The sequence below is a fragment of the Lasioglossum baleicum genome, chromosome 10 (genome assembly GCF_051020765.1).
Source record: "Lasioglossum baleicum chromosome 10, iyLasBale1, whole genome shotgun sequence".
Taxonomy (NCBI): domain Eukaryota; kingdom Metazoa; phylum Arthropoda; class Insecta; order Hymenoptera; family Halictidae; genus Lasioglossum; species Lasioglossum baleicum.
Window position 1 is genome coordinate 16,730,956 of NC_134938.1, and position 16,361 is coordinate 16,747,316.

General features: G+C 40.9%; 3 protein-coding genes across 6 annotated transcripts in view; all 3 read right to left on the minus strand.

Moving 5' to 3' along the window:
* LOC143212914 (uncharacterized) overlaps positions 1-15,253 on the minus strand; it is a 32,973-nt gene extending 17,720 nt beyond the window's left edge. The window contains exons 1-6 of the mRNA XM_076432228.1: positions 15,114-15,253; positions 11,879-12,420; positions 10,538-10,657; positions 10,015-10,132; positions 9,478-9,743; positions 769-936 (exon numbers count right to left, since the gene is read on the minus strand). Of these exons, the coding sequence (XP_076288343.1) occupies positions 769-936; positions 9,478-9,743; positions 10,015-10,132; positions 10,538-10,657; positions 11,879-12,022 (816 nt within the window). The 5' untranslated portion in view covers positions 12,023-12,420; positions 15,114-15,253. The remainder of the gene's footprint in view (positions 1-768; positions 937-9,477; positions 9,744-10,014; positions 10,133-10,537; positions 10,658-11,878; positions 12,421-15,113) is intronic.
* Positions 1-16,361, minus strand: part of Alpha-man-ia (alpha-Mannosidase class I a) — a 679,808-nt gene that overhangs the window by 121,127 nt on the left and 542,320 nt on the right. The gene's annotated exons all lie outside the window — the stretch shown is intronic.
* On the minus strand, positions 920-10,544 carry LOC143212646 (odorant receptor Or2). 3 transcript variants are annotated; one of them, XM_076431620.1, is made up of 4 exons: positions 10,015-10,544; positions 6,541-6,631; positions 4,818-4,963; positions 923-3,984 (listed from the first exon to the last, which is right to left on the minus strand). In XM_076431620.1, exons 2-4 carry the CDS (start codon positions 6,553-6,555, stop codon positions 3,780-3,782), a joined length of 366 nt encoding a protein of 121 aa, XP_076287735.1. In that variant the 5' UTR covers positions 6,556-6,631; positions 10,015-10,544; the 3' UTR covers positions 923-3,779. The 3 variants fall into 3 exon arrangements, with proteins under 3 accessions (XP_076287736.1, XP_076287734.1, XP_076287735.1); XM_076431621.1 differs by lacking the exon at positions 10,015-10,544 and having other exon boundaries at positions 920-3,984; positions 6,541-9,470; XM_076431619.1 differs by lacking the exon at positions 10,015-10,544 and having other exon boundaries at positions 920-3,779; positions 3,852-3,984; positions 4,818-9,470.

The window sequence follows — 16,361 nt, forward strand, 5'->3', positions numbered from 1 at the left end:
TTAATGCAAACGTTTACAAGCCACGCATTAAAGAAATTCAAATCTGGTTTCAAAATTTGTCTACGACCTCAGGATTTTGCAAGAAATCGATTTTTGTGAACACAACTTATGAAATCATTTTTTCGTTGAAATGATTTGGTAACCCACTAGTTTGAAGTCTAGATTGTATTCTCATATATAAAACACATTAAAAATAATCATAATGAAGTATTTGAACATTTACTTAAAATCAGCGTGAAAACATTTACGGGAAATGATGTGTCGCACGTTAAAAAAGATTTTTTCCGCGCGTGGTATTGGAAAAACCACAATTTTCTTGAAATTGTGCAAGTTTAACGAATTCTTTCAAGGTTAAAAAACGTTCGTACCACAATCTCCAAAATTATCCCATATTCTACAAAGTTTCAGCTTTCATTTAAAAAAAAATTCATCGCTCTATCTCATTTCTATCGAAAGTTCTTTGATTTTGACACAGATTTCGTCGGTTTGGCCCACTGCGTGGCGCCGTCAGACTATCTTTTTCGGAGTCTGCAACACTACTTGTTGGGGGAGCACTTCAACTCGGAAGAAGATTTCAAAACCAGCAAGCATCCGTCATTCTTCAAGGATGGAATATATAATTTACCCATCAGGTGGGGGAGAAGGATATAAAGAATGTGGGTGATTACTTCGAGACGTAATCTTGTACCTGATTTATGTAATACAATCTTAAATTTAGAAAAATCGGGGAAAGAACTTGCACACCTAATATAATTAGAAGAGCAATACCTGGAACACGATCCCCGACAATACCAGCAACGCGTACGCCACTCTTTTCACATAAACGAAGTATGTTCGCTCGTACGGCCACAGTCCGACGGCCGACAGCAGAAATTTGATCAGCTTATGGTGCTCGCTCAATAATTCGTCCATTGCACCGCGAAAGCCTGGCACCGTCTAACTTGAGAATTCCAGAAAATTGTCCGACGACCTTCGCCTTCGCATTGTTGCTTCCCTCCGGGCGTAAAATTGTTTCGTCGCGGTTGTTTAAATAAATAACGAACCGAAATATCGTGGGGCACGTCGAGGGAAAGGACAATATCGAAATAGTCGCCCATCGAGTACTATGATTACAGGTTGCGGTTCATCGATCGGTTCGGGATTTTGCATTGTTTCCCTCGCGGCGAACCCCTCGATTTTGTTGAATCACTATGCCGATATATGGAGTTCGATTCGAACATTGTCCACGGTACACCGACTGCCTTTTCTCACCGTTATCGATACCTAATGCCTGCAGCCCTCCACCCCTACCGTTTACTATAATCGGAAAATCGAATACCTGCACTCCGCTGTGGACGCTCCGACGAGCAACAAGTGACGCGAGCTTCCGCGCTTATGGTCGCGTACTCGTGTCTGCGCCTAAGTCCGTGCCTCAAGGTGAGATCAACTTTGCGCGTCTGGACGCAGCGTTTTGTTATCGCAACGCCTTTTATAATCCGTTCGTCATACTACGTCAGAACTGTGTCTATCCTTTCGAGAAATATTCTGAAACAGTGTTGAGCGACCCGCGGCCCGCGGGCCGCAAAAATCTACAATTTTTGATACATTGTTGTTACCTGACAGCTATTTTTTTCTGGTATTCGACGGTTTTCGCTGAACTGCTCCAGAAAACACATTCCTCGTATAACGATCGATTATTTTCGTATTTTGTCGTGAGCTCTCGGATTCTCAGTTCATCGATAGTTGGTTAAACATTTCTTATTATAATTCTGTCAAATCGACGAATTTTGAAAAACCAAATGATAACAATCATAACATAGGCCTTTAGTATTCATATATTTCAGAAGTTTCAAAGTGGCCACCCTTTGAGCCGATTCAGAGGCTCAAACGTGTTTTGAAATTTTCGGCTATGGGCCGCAGCTCTTCTGGCGTCATTCGGTCCCACACCCGGCGCAGAGATTTTTTCAGCGACTCGAAACTTTTATGGGGCTGAGCACAGGCCCTGGCATCCAAAATCGACCAAACGCTGGAGTTCATAGAGTTGAGATCCGGTGAGTACGGCGGCCATTCCGCAGATGTGATGAAACCTGGAAAATGAGATTTGCTACGGTTTTCGTGGATCAAGGTGTCAAAATCAACCAAGAAGTGTATCGACGGGACATTCTCGAAGCCGTCGTACTTCTGTGGGCCCAACAGCACCTCGGCGATCCGGAATGGACGTTACAGCAGGATTCCGCGCCGGCTCACAGGGCGAAAACGACTCAGGAGTGTTGCAAAGCCCATTTTCCAGGTTTCATCACATCTGTGGAACGGCCTCCGTACTCACCGAATCTCAACCCGATGGACTACAGCGTGTGATCGATTTTGGAGGCCAGGGCCTGTGCTCGGCCCCATAAAAATTTGGAGTCATTGAAAAAACCTCTGTACCAGGAGTGGGACCGAATGGCGCCAGAAGAGCTGCGGCCCATATCCGAAAATTTCAAGACACGTTTGAGCCTCTGTATCGGCGCAAAGGGTGGCCATTTCGAAACTTCTTAAATGTATGAATACTAAAGGTCCATGTTATGGTTGTTATTATTTGGTTTTTCAAAATTCGTCAATTTGACAGAATTATAATAAGAAATGATTAACTCCGTTATTTCTTGTCACCCTGTATAAATGAAAGTGCTGTGTGTTTGATATTCAGTGAAAAATGTCCGTGTCGAAGGAATATTAACATTAAATAACATTAAAAAACATTAACCCTTTCGGTCATGGCGTCCTCATATAAGGACATAAAAAAAATGACAATGGAATTCAAAGAAGTGCTTAGCGAAGCCATGATTTGTTTTCCGGGAATAAATAATTCGACATTACGAAAGTGGGCATTCTTTAAAATTTCGTAATTTGCAATGACAGTTACGCAAGGACGTGGCGGATCAACTACAAGCGAATGTAAATTTAAAGCCAGCAAATCGAAAATCCGCTGACACCTTCCAGCCGTACCTGGATTTTAAAGCAATAATATTCGTTGAAAAGGCACTAAGAGACCGTAGCATAGACACAGACTGGAATCGAAGCTGGCAACACAATAAAATATTTAATATCGCGTTCGTTGCGGCCCGTGGTGCCGCAAATCATAAGAGTATCCACTGAAAATGTTGTTATTTGAAGAAAATGTTTCTTTCACCATTTATTTAGCAATTGCTTTAACAAATGCCGTGTTTTCATAGTGGGACACTTTTTAAGAATGGAAAAAATGGCGATATAGCGCCAAGTGTCCCCTTTACGGACCACTTTTTAACAAGATGGACATTTGAAAACTGACGAAATCGAAATTATTTAAAGTGAACGCTGCACCGCGATATACAGTCTCGGACGGCTGAAGAACACAGTGGGCTGGAACGTAACATTTTACTATAACTCTTCAACCATAAGAGATATCGGTATGAATTTCCACTAAAATTCATTAAAAAATGATTCTTATCTACTGATAATTATCCTAATAAATATATACAAACGTGTGCGTCGAATACGTATCGTAAATCGATCGACGCAAGTGAAAAACAAAGAAAGACATATCAAATCGCAGCAGAGAGCTACGACGAATAGAGTATGGATAACAAAACGCGCAAAGGAGGTCCCACCTTTACGAATACGTTGACTAAAAATCGGTAGAAATAAATAGCGTTACATTGGATGCTTTACGTGCGCGTATATTTGCAATCTGAAGTCTACAATTTCCAAATATCATCATACTACATTTCAGATCGTTGTATCGAGCACAAGAACATGAAGTACGACATGGACATGTTGCATATCTAAAAAGAAGCAGAAGTTAATCTCAAAGAATAATCTATATTGGCCATGGGGAGCACATGGTTTAACTTTACCATCGCAAAACCTTCGCACGAAGGCGGATATATTTTTCCAAGCGTGAGTATGCAAGGTTGTATGCTTCTTTTCATAATTAAGATTATTAATTTCTGCACCGGTACTGGGATTGAGTACCACTCCGTGTCGTATCTACGAAATTCACTGAACTTAATACTCGATAATTTGTACGGGTCCCATGGAAATCACCGACTCAGATTTCTCCGACACGGTTTTCACCGACAAAATTTCACCGACTCCAGATTTTACCGACAATAGCTTTGGCCGACAACGCCTTTAACCGACAACGAATTTCATCGACAACGATTTTGACCGTCAACGAATTTGATCCACAACAACTCAAGACGACTACAGTATGCATTATCATACAGTATTATCATATGTATTATCATACAACATTATCATACTGTGTCTTGATCGAATTCGTTGTCGGTTAAAGGCGTTATCGGCCAAAGCTATTGTCGGTCAAATCAGGAGGCGGTGAAATGTTGTCGGTGAAAACCGTGTCGGAGAAATCTGTGTCGATGATTTTCATGGGACCCAATTTGTACATGTCCGTCCAACGAGAGTTGGCACAGATTTTGCTAGAGGGGTGCAGGGGGATCTGCGAGACTCCACTCCTGACGAGTCCTGAGTCCTGACGCTCGGCTGCGGACCCCACTCTTGCGCTTAGCTTCTGGCGGGAACTGTCGTCATAGGAGCTCGGCGTCACCACATCGCTCTAATGCAGTTAGTGTTGTATAAAGCTTGATTCTTCGAAGCTGCAGAGCTCAGTCTTAAAGATTAAGTTTCTATAGAAGAACTCTTTAAGACTGAGCTCCGGAGCTTCGAAGACTCGAGCTTTATGCAACACTAATTGCAGTCGCACTCAAGACGCTCGTTTGCTGTCTTCGTCAAGCGATCCGGCTTATCGCGGAGGGCGCTCTTGTTGGACGGACAGTACAATTGTAAATATTCATACGCACATTATTCCGAAAACGTTGGAGCTATGGTTTATCAACAATTGCGACGCGTAGTTGCACAAGAACAGATAGCTGAATTGAAAGATTAAGAAATAAACTGCTTCTGTTAGGTCACGAGTAGCTTGCGTCACTAGCACAGCGTTAGAGAGCTGGACAAATATAACATGCCGAACTATAATGGTTAACATTTGTTTCACATACATCATAATTATTGTATCATAATAATTCAGTGGTCGGCAACGGCAGTCGCTTTTCAGCCAGTTTCCGATTCGCTCCGCCTCCCCCGTGATGGGCTTAGTCCTCGAGGCAGCTCAGCTGCTCAGGCGCGTATTCACTGCGGTGATGCCAGAATGAAGTTGGTTTCAATTTCATTTCCCCCTCCAGGCTCTCCACATTTATCCTCTTCCACTATTCTATTCCACCGTTCAGTCCCTATCGCGCACGCGCAACGTGTCTCCCATTCGCCCCACTCTGCCTCACTCTATTTTCGTCGCGCAACGTGTCACATATTACAGTAAATTCTCTATAAACGCGAACGCATCGGGGGGATTTCTTCGCATTTTTCGATCGTGGTCCTACTTTTTTCGAGCTTTAAGGCCGAGCCGAACGTAGAGAAGGACAGCGCGTGAAAAGCGAGACCACGCGCGGGCCTTTGAACTGTGCCGGCGACTGCGACTCTCCGCGTCTCTTTCTTTCCTATACGCGCTATCCTTCCTTGTGCCCGAAACGTCCATCGTCATTTAAACCTCTACAGTTTAAATACTATCGAAGGAAAACTATCGAATTGGAGCGTTTGCATCCGTCAGGAAAAGGCACACTTTTTGTAGTTTTTGAACTGTTTTAAGTAATGTACTTAAGATTTATTTAAGATTTATTTAATTTTGTTTCTTATCCAAAAATTGTAATGGAGCGAGCGACGCGCGTGACTTGACACGGTGTTCGGTTTTGCGACGTGATCGGTCATAGTTCATCGTGTCTTTATATTTGCGAAACCGAACTTTAAATAATAAAAATATAAAACAGTTCAGCATATTTTATAAAGTAATTTTTCTCGTTTTTTAATCTTTGCCTAGCGTCGAGATCGCAATTTCTCTTTCTTTTTCACTCGCTATACATACTCTTATGTTCTAAAGTCACTTCATATGTACATACCGTCAATTAAACCACTAAATTCTTTCAAATTATATCGTGTTTGGTATCATTTTAATCAGAAAAATGCCAGAAATAAAGTAGTGAAAGTCCCATAACAGAATCATGGAAAATGAAGAAGTTTGACTGTTGGTGTGACGTTATGATGACTCACGGGCGTTTGAACTGTGCCGACGACTGCGACTCTCCGCGTCGCGTTAGTAGTGGTTCACACCGATATACCGAGCCGAGTCAGTGTATTAGTTTGGGGGGATATTTCTTTCGCGTTTATCGTTGAAAGATTTTCGCGTTTATAGAGAATTTACTACTCTGGTAATCAGAGAGGGGGTACTTGTATTCCCTCCGATTCCTTTCCTATTATCCTTGTCTGGTAACACTGATTCAGTGTCGCCTGATCGAAGGAATCGAGGGGAATACGTTTACGGCATGGGCGCCGTGAGCATCGCTCTTTTGCAGCCACACACGATACGCTCGTTTGCTGTCTTCGTCAAGCGATTTGAGAAGCGACTGCCGTTGTTGAACACTAATAATATAATTGATCCGAAAATTGGAATGATCGAAAATCGACGTTACTCACAGTGTACAGAGTCATGGTTAGAGACGTCGAGCCGAGCACGAGGAAGCCGAAGTAGGATATCGAGTAAATTTCTCGTTGGACGTCGGCGAACCTAATTTGATTGTTTAGAGAATTAATTACGAGCAAATTATAAAATATCAAATTCCACTTGAATATTATGGGACAGCGAATTTCAAGAATTATATAGTATTTACAGTAAATCCTCTATAGGCGCAACAATTTCTATACGAAGATGCGACCAATATCCTCCCCCCCCACCTCAACTTAGTACAGGGTAAACAACGGTGCTAAGCGGGAAATTGTTGTATTGTACTAATGCTATTCCATACCTCGGAATTATACATCAAGTATCATAAAACCCCAATTTAAACACCCTAATACGTACGCGCGTAGTCTCTATTTACACGCGCTGTCCTTACACGGCTGTGTTACATTTTTGTTCAAAATATATTATACATATATTATTTTTCAGACGCAAAAAATGTCTCTTTGAGAATGATCCACATAAGGATCGAAACGTCGAGACACATGTTTAATTAATTGCACATTTGCTGGTTTCCATAAATGATCGAACCCTGCGCCGAAATCATAAAATTTATTATATGTCCTTCTCTACGTTCGGCTCGGCCTTTGGAGATAAAAAATAGCTACCCTATACGATAGATGCGACCACATCCCCCGAGGCTGTCGCGTCTATAGAGGATTTACTGTATTGAGAATTTATAGGATATATGTTCAACTATTAGGTCGGAACGAAAGTACGCCGCGTTTCTAAATCATAATTCGAAGATAAAATTTTAAGATATTTATTCATAGGTTTATTGAATAACATCATAGGTCGCCCGAAGAATGGCAAAAAGGAATAGAAGAGAATGGAATGTATAAATATCCTAATTTTATCTTTGAGTTTTCATTTAAAAACGCTACGAACTTTCGTTCCAGCCCAATAATTTCGATTATTAACATTACACGTAGCGAGCCTTAAAAGTAACTGGAACATATTCCCTTATAAAAATGACAAGATTGATTTTATTTAGACTTTGCGCGGCTCCTATTGTGTAATGGGTGCTCTACTAAAAATATTGTTCCTATGAAATCATTTTTATTATTGCGATAATTGTAAAATAAAATATCTGGAACCGGTCATTTTGACCGATGGTGGTAGGGTTAGTGTTAACAAAAAAATCCGCAGTTCAGACTCGCCAGATTAGGGCAACTGACTCGAATCGAGGGGAACACCCAGTGCTTAAGGAATTGGATATGTCCATAGTGACAAAGGGAGACCCGATAGACGCGTCAAGCAACACCACGGGAGTAATACGAATAGAGAAGAGTCTATGGCCTATGGCAGGGATCGGCAAACTACGGCCCGCGGGCCAAATCCGGCCCGCCGCACAGTGGGACCTTTCGTCCAAATCGGAGACAAAATCAAAGAACTTTCGATAGAAATGAGGTAGAGCGATGAAATTTTTTTAAATTAAAGCTGAAACATTGCAGAATATGGGAAAAATAGGGAGATTATGGTACGAACGTTTCTTAACCTTGAGAAAATTCATTAAACATGTAGAATTTCAAGAAATCGATTTTGCAATATCCTGAGGTCGTAGACAAATTTTGAGACCAGATTTGAAATCAGCATGACAAAATCTACGGGAAATGAAGTACAGAGAAAAACCACAATTTTCTTGAAATTGTGTAAGTTTAATGAATTTTCTCAATGTTAAAAAACGTTCTTACCATAATCTCCCTATTTTTCCCATATTCTGCAAAGTTTCAGCTTTAATTTTAAAAAAATTTCATCGCTCTACCTCATTTCTATCGAAAATTCTTTGATTTTGTCTCCGATTTGGACGAAAGGTGCCACTGTGCCTGCTTTTAATCAGGCCCGCGAGGTTAATGGACACGAAAAAATAAATCAAATTACGTAAAATAAATCAAATTATGTAAAAATATCACTTCCCAATAGAGAAATTTTGAACCCGGTTTTTTCGTTGCTCTATGAGTAGAATTAGCTAGCCATGTAAATATCTTCGAGCTTGCTACCCGGCCCCCTAGCCTAAAAATTTTACGTTCTGGCCCTTTCCAAAAGAAGTTTACCGACCCCTGGCCTATGGCCTTGGGCGGTGGGGTTTTAGTGGGTATGAGCAAATATCATCCCACAGGGGGCCGATCCCACACTACCCCCCAATTTTCATCTTAGGGGGGGGGCGGTGTACGTAACAGTATTTCCCCACCGCCCTAAAACCAAAAAAAGGGGAACACCCAGTGCCGCCAGAACGGGGAAATCGAGGGGAATACAGTTCACCCCCTCTCTGATAATCAGACCAGTCTACGGCACGGACACCGTGGTCTACGGCAGGGATGGGCATGGGTGGGGCCTCTCAAACGCCTGCTTTTCCCACCAACCTTTCTTCCATGTAACGCGCACCTTCGTCGCATAGGCCGCGATGCACGAAGCCTTCGCGAGACATGCGCACTGCTCGCTACGGGCGAAGCTCGTTCTTTCTCCATGGTAACGGTGGAGCTGGTGGGAGGCAGTGGGCGCTGTGATGTGGACAGTTTTGCCTCAATTGAGGCAAAAATGCCCATCCCTGGTCTACGGTCTTAGTGGGGGACGTTGAAGTGTGTTCATAGTGGTGTGGAATGGGATAGTGGAAGCGGTAAAGGAGGAGAGGAAAAAACAACCCACTTCGGTTGTTGCGGCGTGGCGGAGACGCGAGGAAGGTAGAGTGGGGGTACGAGTCTGAATCTGGCGACTCTAATCCAGTTAGTATACTGACTCGATGGCCCCTTGATGAATCATTGTTGCCTCGACTAATTTCGTACGAACTGAAAGTGTCTCCTTAGCGTTGATCGCACGTTGCAGACGATGGCTACGAGTTATTAATATTAATTAATGAATAATTGAAATCGTGCAATTGATGTTTCAGAACCTTACCCAGCGATTTTGAACATGGCGCAGTTGTGCATAATGAACATGACGACAGACCCGTCGATAATGGTCATCGTCGCGACTCCCAAGAAGATAATGATAGTTAGAATGGTATTGATCGACATGAAGTGTTCGATCGGATCGATCACGAAGAACTCGACTGCGAACAAAAATCTTCTGGGGCGAGATTCGTTCAGAGGCATCAGCAAGTCGAGGACTATAGGTGCGTACCCGTACATCACCGTAACTAATGACCCTGGTACTGCGAATACTATAATTTTTATCGTTTAACACTAAACCTACCAAGCGTTAAAAGTATCTGGCAAATATCGCGTTATTAAAATGGCAACGCTAAATTTATAGAGATCGTCTGTAATTTTGTCCATTAATTTCCGTAAACGGAGTATTATCATTTCGATCATTGGAAAACATATAAAACCGGTCATTCGACCGTGGTAGGTTCAGTGTTAATCAAAATAACCGAACTTTTGGCTATTTCTATTTCGTTAAAAATAGTTTGAAAAAGGTTCTCTTCTCCTTACGTATGAAAATCGTTCGGACGAGTTTGCTACTCTCGGTATACCTCTTCAGTATGTCGTACTCATCCATGTTATCCAACCTGTTCCAGTCCTGTTCGACGCGCGCGAACAAGAACTTCACCTGACGCGAGAGCAATTCTCACGATCAAGACTAATCGCTGAATAAGATGTACATATGTATACATAATGTTGTAACTAGACTGCGGATTTTACGCGTTTATGGAAACAACGAGTGAGTGTAATCTCGGACAATGGCACGATTAAATGAATTTATAAGTAGCTACATATTATGTCTTACAACTCCTTCGCAGTCGGAGCTATTTTAACTTGGAAATTAAACGTTTCCTTCGTCCTAGAATAATTCCATTGTACATGATCTTTGCAATTTTGTGGATATGAAACCACTAAAGGGAGAAACAAAGTAGCTATCTGGTTTAGTATGTCTCGCAATGTTGACGCAAACAATTTTTATTTTGCATAAAGATCGGCAGTCTAACGATAACAGCAGCGGTTCTCGCCAACTTACTTTTTTAATGTGAACATACAACATCAGATATTTGTTGAAGAACGAGTAAGAGCAGTGAATGAATATCACTATTCTACACATCTCTGTTACGCTGTATTCGTTCATGCACAGAGCAGCCACCTGAAATTCATTTATTCCTTGTTACGAATCATTTATGCAAACAACAATCACTCCAGCTAATTTAACCCTTTGCACTCGAAGCTATTTTACCTGGAAAATTAATCACTTCTTCCGATATCTCCGTTCCCTATGATTTTTCGAATTTTGTGGATATGAAATTGGTATAACACCTCATACAGGGTGACAAGAAATAACGGAGTTAATCATTTCTTATTATAATCCTGTCAAATTGACGCGAATTTTGAAAAACCAAATAATAACAACCATAACATGGACCTTTAGTATTCATATATTTAAGAAGTTTCGAAATGGCCACCCTTTGCGCCGATACAGAGGCTCAAACGTGTCTTGAAATTTTCGGATATGGGCCGCAGCTCTTCTGGCGCCATTCGGTCCCACTCCTGGTACAGAGGTTTTTTCAATGACTCCAAATTTTTATGGGGCCGAGCACATGCCCTGGCCTCCAAAATCGATCACACGCTGTAGTCCATCGGGTTGAGATTCGGTGAGTACGGAGGGCGTTCCACAGATGTGATGAAACCTGGAAAATGGGCTTTGCACCACTCCTGAGTCGTTTTCGCCCTGTGGGCCGGCGCGGAATCCTGCTGTAACGTCCATTCCGGATCGCCGAGATGCTGTTGGGCCTACAGAAGTACGACGGCTTCGAGAATGTCCCGTCGATACACTTCTTGGTTGATTTTGACCCCTTGATCCTCGAAAACCGTAGCAAATCCCATTTTCCAGGTTTCATCACATCTGCGAAATGGCAGCCGTACTCACCGGATCTCAACTCTATGAACTCCAGCGTTTGGTCGATTTTGGAGACCACGGCCTGTGTTCAGCCCCATAAAAGTTTCGAGTCGCTGAAAAAATCTCTGCGCCGGGTGTGGGACCGAATGACGCCAGAAGAGCTGCGGCCCATAGCCGAAAATTTCAAAACACGTTTCAGCCTCTGAAGCGGCTCAAAGGGTGGCCACTTCGAAACTTCTTAAATATATGAATACTAAAGGCCTATGTTATGGTTGTTATCATTTGGTTTTTCAAAATTCGTCGATTTGACAGAATTATAATAAGAAATGTTTGACTGCGTTATTTCTTGTCACCCTGTACAATACCTAAATGTTTAGTAATCGACTAGATACCGATATATTTAATAATGTAAACAATATTTTGACCGATTGCAAAGAGTTAATAATTCCACGTACAAAGAACAACGTTTACCTGAACAACGCTGCCCATGAGAAAGGAATAAAGCAGAACGAGCCTGAGAAGCACTTCCGGCGTCTTTGGCTCCGTGTTCCATAGTCGCAGGAACTTCAGAATCTCATAATTGAGCTTATAGTAACGATAGCCGGAGAAGTTCATGTTCGTCGGGAGGGTCGCACACGTCTGCGTCGGGACACTCGACGGTCCCTTCGACTATCTCGAAAAATGTTTCTCCCCGACTTTCCCGCGGGAATTCCGAAGAAATTGCGGGTAAACGGTGAAGTATCGAACGGTCGAATTTCTTGGGAATCGTTCAATTCAGACTTTAATACTGGCTTTTGTTCGAACCGGAAATGGTCGGTTCTACCGACATTTCGCAACTTTGTGGCTTTTGCTTTCTATTGTGCCTCGCGACCCCCTCCATGAATTTTTAATGTTCACGGACGCTACGCGGATTTTGCGGATATGACAACGGTGTCAGTCTTGTTTCGGTGGTTACAGTACTGAGATCGTGTTTTCTTGATCGTTGCATTCGGCGACAGTGGTCCTTGGTCGTGCTGGTAAATCATTTTTGTATTACTTGTATTCAGACTGCGGATCTTTGTGCAGAAATCAAATTGTCTGCATCGTTCGCAGATTTATCGATTTTAATAGAGACAATTTTTTTTAAACAATTTTGCACCGTCCACTTCCAGGCTTATATACCCTAATCACCTGACGTCTTCGAAACTCACTAGTACAGTCAAACCTGTTTTAATGCGATTTGTTTTGTGCGATTTTTTTATGCGGTATTTGAATATCAGATAGCAGGATATCTCGGAAGACGTTGTCGTTATCGAAAAAGTGTTCCTACAAAAGTTGTTTGGTACGACGGGCTACATTACGTAGCATTAATTGTTTTCTTGTGGGTGGAGTGGTGGAGGACATTCCAAGGTCACCTTGATTTTGTTAAATGGAATGTCCTACTTTTTATACCATAGATCGACAGAGTATCAAACTATGAGTATAAAAGTGTTGACCTTCATATGTCCTAAACCTAATAGTTAACGAGATATTATCCAAAGAAGAAAGAAAATTGTTTCGATAATATCTCGTTAACTATTAGGTTTAGGACATATGAAGGTCAACAGTTTTATACTCGTAATTTGATACTCTATCGATGTGTGGTATAAAAAGTAGGACATTCTATTAAAAAAAATCAAGGTAACCTAGAAATGTCCTCCACCACTCCACTCACGAGAAGACAATTAATACTACGTAATGTAGCCCGTCGTACCAAACAACTTTTGTAGGAACACTTTTTTGATAACGACGTCTTCCGAGATATCCTGCTGATCTCATTTCAGCAGGACACCTGTACATTTATTGAATTATGTAGATTTTAAAAATTTCTTCATGTTTAAAATGGGAAATAAAAATTTTTTGAAATGTTTCCATGTGTAATTTAATTATTTATTTTGTTCGGAAAGCACTTTCTCGCTATTTCGTAAAGCTTCGACATATTTTCTAAGCGAGACCTTTTCTATGCGGTCCCTCTCCACCGCATAAAACAAAATTTTCTTGAATATGTCGTAAAAAATTATTTGTTACAGCTATTTATGAAGTTTATGAATATTTTTTTGTGTCAAAACAGGTTCGACTGTAATTCTCTCGCGTAAGGGCGTACTTCTTCGACGATCCTTCGAGTAGGTGTAATTTAAAAACATTCGACGAATTCAAAGACACTTTTATATCATTTTTTACCTGTTGAACATATTCAGAGAGAAAATTAATTTCTACGTCACTCCGGTTTGTTGCGATTCAGGTGGAAAATTTTTATTCTGCACAAAGATCCGCTGTCTGCTGAAATTCATAACTAGACTGCGGATCTTTATGCAAAATAAAAATTGTTCGCATTGATTGCAAGACAGAAGAGTCAAAGAAACATTTCTTTCTTCTTTTAATTATCTTATTAACCCTAGCACTCCTATGGAGGGGGTTCCTCGAGCCTACAGGTTGGAAAAATTGAAATTAGGACTATTTTTCTTGGGTGAAAAGTTCTGAAAAAATTATTCATTGTCGTTTATACATTATAGTTTAATATCCAGAAGGTTCCGCTGATCTATAAAAAAGATTACAGTGCATAGAAAAGAAAAATACTGACGCGAGCGGACTCGAAAGCTACTCTCATCTCCAAAAAATAACAAATAATCCCAGAACAAAGGATCAAATATAATAATATATATCGAAGCCCAAACAAAAATGGTATAAACGTAAAAATCGTGTATGCAGAAAGCATTCTATAAATGTTGTATCCTGTCATTCGTGTTTGTCATCTGAAGAATCGAGCTCAGAGTAGTATTGATGTATACACTATCTTGTATTATTCTACTGTGTACATATATGTATATGTACATCTAAATACAATATAGAATGTTCATAAAATATCAAACGGTTAAATATTACCAACTTTTGTTTTAAATAATTTTTTCGTGGGTGAAAAGTTCTGAAAAAATGAGTTATTGTCGTTTATACATTACAGTTTAATATCCAGAAGCTTCTGCTGCTCTATAAAAAAGATTACAGCGCATAGAAAAGAAAAACACTGACGCGAGCGGACTCGAACGCTCCTCTCATCTCCAAAAAATAACAAATAATCCCAGAGAACTAAGGATTAAATATAATAATATATATCGAAGTCCAAACAAAAATGCTATAAACGTAAAAATCGTGTATGCAGAAAGCATTCTATGAATGTTGTATCCTGTCATCCGTGTTTGTCATCTGAAGAATCGAGCTCAGAGTAGTATTGATGTATACACTATCTTATATTATTCTATTGTGTACATATGCATCTAAATACAATATAGAATGTTCATAAAGTATCACACGGTTAAATATTACCAAACTTTTGTTTTAAATAACTTTTTCTTAGGAGAAATGAATAAAGAAGAGTATGGGCTCGAGGAGCCCCCCGTTGGGAGTCCGCGTGAAGGAGTGCTAGGGTTAATCACGTGTTAATAGCAAAGAACAGGTGTGGCGGAGGGCCGGAGAAGTTTCACATTGTAGTATGTGACAAACGGGTCACATGTGATCCAACGCCCGGCTTGCTAATGAGCTAAAAAGAGACCAATAGAATTGTTCCCTGAAGAAAAAAGAGGAACGATAATAATAGAGATGCTCTGGTTCACAAACTTTGCAACAAGGGTTACTTTCCACCCTATACAATAGATGCCTTTTACTTTAGGTACATAAATTTCTTAAGACTCACTGTTTGCAGCTTGTATTCGGAAATGTTCCACCATATTGTCAAGATTCTAAGTTATTATTTTTGTAATGTTAGCATGCACGATCGCGTGCATGCTGCTAATAATCCCACGTGGGGTTTTATAGCTTAATAAAAAAGAAAGGAAAAGGTGAAACTAATACACTGGTGGCGTTAAATCTTTTCGATATGTCCACTGTTTTAAATTGTACGTACCCCTCTTTGTTATAAACGCATAAAAATCCGCAGTCTATTGATAACTAAACATCTTGAACACAAAAGCCGCATTCGACACTTTAGTAGCACAGTTCGCAATGAAATCACTAAATGTTTAATTCGATTCAATGTTGCAGATCTGCGTTATTGTACTTGAAGAGGATGATTGAGTAAAACTGTCGAGGACCCTTCCGAGCGGAACGAAGACACTGTCGAGCACGCAATATCGAACGCAGTCACTTGATGTTCGGTTGTAGAACAGTGTGATGAGTTGGCCAGCATCACCAGAGACAAGAAGATGTTCCAAACAGTACCGAAGTCATCGGCAAGAGCTACGTCGACGACTATCATCGTGGCACGACGTCGGGAACGTGACTGGAACGCGATCGATTCGCCGATGTTTTTATACAAGCGGTCTCACCCCCTTTCTCGAATTGACAGCGCGATGGAGGGGACAGTCGCCGTGGAATGATTGGCATGAGCTATAATTTCGAAAACGACCGACCACCGGGATTTTTCCGACGGCAAGGGTAGAAAACGGTGTGCATTAATGATGACCGTACAAAAAACAGTCTTTACACTCTTGCTCTTGAACTCCCCTCACGCTACGAGCAATCGAATATCGAAATCCTTTATTCGTATAGAAAAATTCGAAAAATTTCCTCCCAAATGCATAAAGATCCGCAGTCTAGCGATAATTTTGTTAATTTTTCTAGTTTTATAATTCGAAGATTCGTTCGTAGGGAAATTTGAAAATTTTTCCGGACGAATTTGCAGCATTTTTTGGGGGAGGAGAAATGGGTCATCGATTTCCCTGATCGTGTAAAATTATGCGAGGGGTCAAATGAACCATTTCAGATTTTTTATTTGACAATTATTGATATTGTAAAGGTGTTTTCATGGGGGAGTTTATTGAATATATCTTTTTGACTCCAGTATACAGGGTGTCTCAGCTGAAGGAGGCCACCTAAAATCTCCTTTATTTTGAATGACACAAAAAATATTTATGGCATGATTGAAATGGTATCGAAGGAGGAA

Excerpts from the sequence above, each read along its gene's own strand:
- LOC143212646 (XM_076431619.1), bottom strand. The coding sequence starts at position 5,020 with ATGATGTATGTGAAACAAATGTTAACCATTATAGTTCGGCATGTTATA. Across the intron at positions 3,985-4,817 it reads TCCAACGTTTTCGGAATAAT|ATACGACACGGAGTGGTACT; the intron begins GTGCGTATGAAT and ends TGAATTTCGTAG. Across the intron at positions 3,780-3,851 it reads CGTGCGAAGGTTTTGCGATG|ATATGCAACATGTCCATGTC; the intron begins GTAAAGTTAAAC and ends GCTTCTTTTTAG.